Here is a 7664-nt window from a genome sequence, read left to right as displayed (position 1 = left end):
TTTTTTTTTGTGTCCAATAAACGATGAAACGTACGAATTGTCACATGACCCCAGGGACCGGTACAAATGGTAAAAATTTTTTATCAAAAGATAATTTCGATAACATTTTTGGAAAAGCCAATAAACTTATCATTATTGCATTTCTGTATCTAAAAATTAGAAAGACGAGCAGTTCGATAGATTCGTTAATTAATAATAATTTTCACTTTTGATTCCTAATATAAATAAACAAATGTGCTGTTATGAAAATGCTTTAACCCTATTCCCTTATTCCTGATTGCATTATTCACCATAATAATCTTGTTTTCTACCCCGTTCAAAACTAAACAAAGGGTTTGATTAATTCAAACAAATTTTCTTAATATTTTTTTCTTATTTCAATCTTTTGTTAATTGAATCATTTTATTTTTGTGAAAAGGGATGTTATTGTTTTTAGAACAATATGTTTTTTCTTCAAAATTATATTTTACCACTTCGGCAATGATTTGTAAAATTGTAATAAATTATTTAGAATATATGGTTTTAATAGTAACAAGCTGAAGTGCCGGCGTTGCCCGTGGAAATTCCCCTTGGTACTGTAGTGAATTAGGGATGTCCCCCATGAATAAAAAACCACTGGAAATTACAAAATCCCTTTAAACTAACCAGCGCTTTTGTGGAGAAATACCATATTCTTGTAAACAGCATCCACAGCAACAACTTTACTGCCCCTAAACAACATACATTATTTAGAATCATATACAGTCGCCATGGTAACAAACTAAATCTTTGCTTTGACCCACTTTCAGTTGTCAGATTTTAGTAACTTTTAGCTTTTTGGAAAGTCTATGACGTTAAGACACTGATTGTAGAAGTGTTGCAAAGAAATTTTTGAAATTATTTGCATACAACCTGTTAAAATAAATTTGAACATTTTTAATTTCTTTTAATTACACATCAGGTTATTAAAAATTTTGCAAGCTTTTCTTCAAATTTTAAATAGCATGTTCAAGAGCTTTCCAAAAATGTATATTTTATCAATTTTCGGTAATTTTTGTTGCCAACATTTTTACTATATATAACTGGATTTTGCAAAAAAAAAACATGAGATTTAGGGGGGGAGATCAATTTGACCCACCACAAATCCCAGCGTATCCCGGTTTTTAAATATCCGAGCAGGGATAGGGTTTGTTTGTAATTTGAAAAAGCTTGAGAGAAATCTAAATCTTAATAGAAAGGTCGTCTTTATTGCATTGAAATAAAGGCCGACCACTGTAGAGATCTACTTGATACAAAGTAAATTACGAAATTACAGAAAAATTGCAAACATTGCAAATAATTTTTTCCAAAATTGGTGAAATTTGGCGGAAAAAGATGAACCCTTTGTAAAAATGTGAATTTTGTCAAAAATTTTAACTTTTGTCAAAGAAAGAATATGACAATTACACAATTACAAAAATACTTAGTACCGTTGAGCAGCAGGTAAACTGAAGAACCCTGTATTGGAACCAACGTCTGAAACAATTAAATTCATATATGAAAATAAGGTGGCTGGGGGGGGGGGGGCGTTATATAAAGAGCTAATAATAAGATGCAGCTTTCTGCAATTTTTTGTCCGATATTTTAAACTTTAAGTTTTTTTAGGCGTTACATTTGGCAACATTTTGGATCTAATAGAAAATATTTAAACAGGGTTACCCACAAAAGATGAATCTTTAAAAACGTTTGACAGTCTTAAACTCTTTAAATCGGACGATTCAAAGGCTAAACTAAGTCTTGAATACAACCCTTTAAAGGGAGTGACCGCTTATGTAAGGCAGTTAAACTAGGTATGCACTATGCAGTGTTGTGTTAAACTTTTTAAAGAACTGTAAATCCTGAGTTTGAGCGCAAATTCGACGTTCAAAACTCCAACTTTGGGGGTGTGGATGCGTTTTCAGAATTAGTTTTTTTAAATTATTAAATACCGACGACATAAAATCTAAAAAAAGTTCTACTATAAACTACCGACTTTCATGTATAGGAACATGTTGAGAAAATACAAATTGATCTTATCATCGAAAATAAGTAATCTTGTTCAATTATTAGTTTCTATTTTCTCATTATTCTGGTTCCTCATTTTTCACAAAGATCTTCGCAGATTTTCTAGAATTATTATTGAAAAGACGACATTTGAAGAATTTGAAAAAATCTGCGAAGAAATTCAAAGAAGAAAAAGAAATTCAATAAAATAATGAAAACGAAATTATCGATTTTAGCATTGATATATTAACAAATTTCTTTTGAGAAATATGTTCCAACCATTTAATTAGATTACTGTATAATTTTTACTCTATTTTTCGTTGTCGTTATTTAATAATTAAAAAAAAAACTAATTCTGGAAACATATCCACCCCCAAAGTAGGAGTTTTGAATGTCGAATCGGCGCTCAAACTCAGGATTTACAGATCTTTAAAAAGTTTAATAAGTCTCAAATGAATCCGAAAGAAGTTTTCCACAACACTGCATACTCAGTTCAACTTCCTTACATAGCCGGTCACTCCCTTTAATGGCTTTTTCAATGATAAGGTAAAGAATTAAACAAGTTTGCGTTAGGTTTTTTGTTCGATATTTACAAATGATATATCATGCTTATGAATCGCAGTTATTATTATATTCAAAGACTGCACGAGACAGAAGACCAAATTTCACCTTTAAATCATTATACTTAAAGATGTTTTGGTCTCATGGAGTTCCATCTTTTGTGGGAAGCCCCTTTACAGTGTAAATTTCTGGCTCAATTTTTTAAACTTTAGGATATAATCGCTTCTAAAGCTGAAAAAAACCTTTAAAAATTTGCTTTTTTAAAAAACGAGCTAATAGACAGCGTTTTGGGCCCAACTCATTTTTTCAATAATTTTTTAATATTTTCCTAAGAAATTTCTAAAACTTTGGAGGCTATGATCGCCTAGAATTTAAGTGCTGTCGACGCCGACCTAAAATATTCATAACTATTTGAATTCGCCTACCTAGAAAAACAGCTTGAGGATACACTTCTAGAATACTCAAAACTAATTTTACTTGAATAACCTCACTTGGAATCTAACAAATGAAATATAATGGAATTATGCAATAACATTCATCTTGCAAATTAAACACATATTGAATACATACATGTAGTGGCATGTCTAATTCACAATGGTACCCTTCAAACTTTTATCTAATAATGTGAGGAAGATATTTTCCAATGTCCATGGTGTCGTGCCGGACACAATTATCATTTAAATATGGGATCATTGGCTTAGATGTACTTTCCCGTCAGAGCCCGTTCTCTCCATGGAAAGTGGAAGTGAAGTTCACGTACTTTGGGGGACGTTATATTGGCCGCTAGATGTCTCATGCCAAATCTTATTTGATAGATAGATATTTCTCAGTACATTTGACGACCAATATAGAAGACATCAAGTTGTCGACCAATGCATACTTTATTTAATACTTACCGTTCCATAACAGCAAAGGGTCAGAGGAACTTTATTTTGAATTAAGTATTCAGGGAGAGGAGTACACACTCCATCTTTAGGCTCAGGCAAATCAATTCCTGAAGTGCAAAGTCCTCGTTATTATAAAGTCATTCCGTATTTGAGAAAGAGAAAAATTAGTCTTAATTTTATTTAAAATAACAGCTGGATTTAAAAGAGCTCCTTTGGTTGATGGCGTTTTTTTAAAGCATAATATTGATGATTTTTAATTTTGTACCTCCTAAATTTTATACAGAAAACTCTGAAATGGGAAGATGACATATAGCAATACTATAAGTGTATTTGTCGGTGTTACAAAGCAAATAGTTTTTCTAGATACTTATTAAATCACTAATTAAGTGCAATGGTTGGTCTCAAAGTCACTGGGATTTAAAGGTCTCACGCTCTCAAGCTAAAATCTATGAGAATTTTACCAGTTATATCGGAAAAATCAATGCCGAAGGCGTTTAACAGTTCACAGCCGACCCTATATTAAAAATTGAAGAGACTTTTTTTAAGCAGGCTGAATCTATGTGAAGTTGTCTTCTTATTTCACAGTTTTCTGGTTATCACTGTACATACCATTAAGTATATTTATTCTATTTTCCGAACTAGACGTCAGTATGCCTGATAGCAAATAATTAAATAAACTTCTTTAATTAGAACATTAAAAAGTGATACATAAGACGACCTTTGGGCTATTTTTATCATTAGAAAAATTAATTTTTCCCCGTTTTTACCAAAAAAGTATTCAAACCTATCCCAATTGAGCTATTTTTGTCCAATATAAATTGGGGAGTGTCCCCCCCCCCCTTATAATTTTGCCATTAGAGGGAAGTGTGACATATGTCCTATCAAAAAGTACGTCGGAAAAATGGTGAACACTATTTATTTTTACGTTTGACAAATATTACCATGTGACAATAGATAAAAAAACAGGATTAGGGTTAAACATTGCTTAAGAGAAAACCCTCTCTATAAGGATTCAAAAACCCGAATCTCTCTTTGATTTTGGAAGCCTTAAATTTGATTTTAGGGTGCCATTAAATTTGATTTAAAAATAACTCACAAAAAAATATTTCAGACCCTTTTAAAAAGAATAACAAATATATAATTATTTACTACTACTTTACAGGGAAGTTAAGGGAATTTTACATAAGCAGAGTTCCCAAGACCAATTTTATCGAGGGAACCCGTGGTTAGTATAATCTTTAATTTCTCGAAAAAGTAGTTGTATACTATTTTATCGTCTTTTGAGATGCAAATGCGCGAATTTTTCACGAAAATTTCACAGAGCGGGTCGTTATTTTACTTAATTGTCCCAAGGGACGTTAGGTAACTTAACGTCCTTTTGTTGTGGGAATCATAGATCAGTAATGTTGGTCAACATTTTTTTATTTGGTTTCTTAGCGTTATAATTATAAACAACACAGAAATTCCAGATACAATTTTCTGAATAAAAAACCGTTTTCTCATTTTTCTAAAACAGAGATAGTTTGAGTTTAAGAATTCAAAAAAATATACAACATTAGCTAAATATTACTGTTTAAAAAGTCACTGTAGAGCGAAAATGCAATATTTAATGTTATCAACTTTCAAATGTGAATAGCAATATTATGTTACACATTGCAAGTTTAGTGATACTGATATATATAACGATTGCCATTTTCATTAAAATTAAATATCAGAAATTTTAAATTTTAATGTCAATTGTTTCTTTTGTACGCTTAACTCTAAGACTAAAAAGTAGAGTAGCGGGAATCATTATACTGAGAAATCCCACCTATCCACCGGTATATTGTAAATATTGTCAAGTCATACTACCCTACTTACCTTTACACTGTATATACCTGCTTTTTATCTTTTTTTCACGCCATCATTTCTCCCTATATATCTGGTACAGGGTGTCCCACGAAACATAACAGTTAGTGAATAGTTTTGAATGTCTGTATAGGATATTAAAGACTTTTTGCAGTTCATTTCTTTAAAAGATTGTTTAACTCATATATATTTTACTGTGAAATCAATTTTACCATAGTATAACTGTCATATAAAAAATGTTATTAGTCTCTTTAGTATCAAACAACCTATCAAATTATGAAAGAAGACATTTTAAACTATTCACTAACTGTCATGTTTCGTGAGACACCCTTTAATTGAATTTCAATACGATCGTTTTTACAAAAAACAAAAAACGAAACGAAACACAATTTAATACCTTATCCTAACACACATGGCTACACAATTTCCAGACTGGACTAGGTCGAGGTTTTAATGTCGTCTTCCGCTTTCAGGACGTTTTTAACTCAACGACAGGATTACATACAAAGGATGAGACTTCAGAGAAGAATGTAAAGAATTATAAATTATAGTTTTGCTGAATATCCAATTATATTATAGTTTTGATGAATATTCAATTATATTATAGTTTTGATGTATATCCAATTATATTATAGTTTTGATGAATATTCAATTATATTATAGTTTTGATAAATATCTAATTATATTATAGTTTTGCTGGATATCCAATTATATTATAGTTTTGATGAATATTCAATTATATTATAGTTTTGATGTATATCCAATTATATTATAGTTTTGATGAATATTCAATTATATTATAGTTTTGATAAATATCTAATTATATTATAGTTTTGCTGGATATCCAATTATATTATAGTTTTGATAAATATCCAATTATATTATAGTTTTGATGAATATTCAATTACATTATAGTTTTGATAAATATCTAATTATATTATAGTTTTGCTGGATATCCAAATACCTTACAGTTTTGATAAATATCCAATTAAATTTTAGTTTTGATAAATATCCTATTACATTATAGTTTTATGAATATTCAATTACATTACAGTTTTGATGAATATCCAATCACATTATAATTTTGATGAATATCCAATTATATTATAGTTTTGACGAATATGCAATTACATTATAGTTTTGATGTATATCCAATTACATTATAGTTTTAATGAATATCTAATTATATTATAGTTTTGATGAATATCCAATTACATTATATAGTTTTGATAAATATCCAGTTACATTATAATTTTGAGAATATCCATCTACATTATATTTTTTGATAAATATCCAGTTACATTATAATTTTTAGAATATCCATCTACATTATATTTTTTGATGGATATCAAATTACATTATAGTTTTAATAAATATTCAATTACCTTAGAGTATGATGAATTTCTAATTAAATTTCATTTTAGATAAATATCCAATCATATTATATATTAGATGAATATTCAATTATATTACATTTTGATGAATACCTAATTATATTATAATTTTAACGAATATCCGATTACATTATAGTTTAGATGAATATCCAATTACATTAAAGTTTTGATGAATATCCAATTACATTATAGTTTTGATGAATATCCAATTACAGTATAGTGTTGATGAATATCCAATCACATTATAATTTTGATGAATATCCAATTACATTATAGTGTTTTGACGAATATCCAATTACAATATAGTGTTGATGAATATCCAATTACATTTTAGTTTTGATAGATATCCAATTACATTATATTTTGAAAATATCCATCTATATTATATTTTTTGATGAATATCCGATTACATTATAGTTATAATTATAATTATATTATATTTTTGACGAATATCCAATTACATTATAGTTTAGATGAATATCTAATTATATTATAGTTTAGATGAATATCCAATTACATTATAGTTTTGATGAATATCCAATTACATTATAGTTTTGATGAATATCCAATTACAGTATAGTGCTGATGAATATCCAATCACATTATAATTTTGATGAATATCCAATTACATTATAGTTTTGACGAATATCCAATTACATTATAGTTTTGATGAATATCCACTTACATTTTAGTTTTGATAGATATCCAATTACATTATATTTTGAAAATATCCATCTATATTATATTTTTTGATGAATATCCGATTACATTATAGTTTTAATAAATATACAATTACCTAGAGTTTTGATGAATTTCTAATTAAAATTTATTTTAGATGAATATTCAATCACATTAATCTTTGATGAATATCCAATTATATTACATTTTTGATGAATATCCAATTACATTATAGTTTTGAGATTATCCAATTACATTACAGTTTTAATGAATATCCAATTATCTTATAATTTTG

The 7664-nt window shown here is 28.3% G+C and overlaps 1 protein-coding gene across 1 annotated transcript; it reads right to left on the bottom strand.

Annotated features, from left to right (window-relative positions):
• Positions 1 to 215: 215 nt before the first annotated feature.
• On the bottom strand, positions 216 to 4393 carry LOC111712999 (uncharacterized). Its single transcript, XM_023487773.1, has 6 exons — positions 4375 to 4393; positions 3459 to 3556; positions 2988 to 3060; positions 1449 to 1494; positions 646 to 710; positions 216 to 322 (listed from the first exon to the last, which is right to left on the bottom strand). The coding sequence occupies exons 1-6, from the start codon at positions 4391 to 4393 to the stop codon at positions 216 to 218; spliced, it is 408 nt and encodes a 135-aa protein (XP_023343541.1).
• Positions 4394 to 7664: the final 3271 nt, after the last annotated feature.

The sequence above is a fragment of the Eurytemora carolleeae genome, unplaced genomic scaffold (assembly GCF_000591075.1).
Source record: "Eurytemora carolleeae unplaced genomic scaffold, Eaff_2.0 scaffold1354, whole genome shotgun sequence".
Taxonomy (NCBI): Eukaryota; Metazoa; Arthropoda; class Copepoda; order Calanoida; family Temoridae; genus Eurytemora; species Eurytemora carolleeae.
The sequence above is the reverse complement of the archived record's forward strand: the minus strand, read 5'-3'. Positions and strand labels throughout refer to the sequence as shown.

What these genes read in the sequence shown, in the direction of transcription:
- LOC111712999 (XM_023487773.1), bottom strand. An exon ending in CCCTTTGCTGTTATGGAACG is followed by an intron (nt 3,061 to 3,458) that starts GTAAGTATTAAA and finishes TTCATTTGTTAG; the next exon opens with ATTCCAAGTGAGGTTATTCA. An exon ending in ATTTCTCCACAAAAGCGCTG is followed by an intron (nt 323 to 645) that starts GTTAGTTTAAAG and finishes CCCTTTGTTTAG; the next exon opens with TTTTGAACGGGGTAGAAAAC.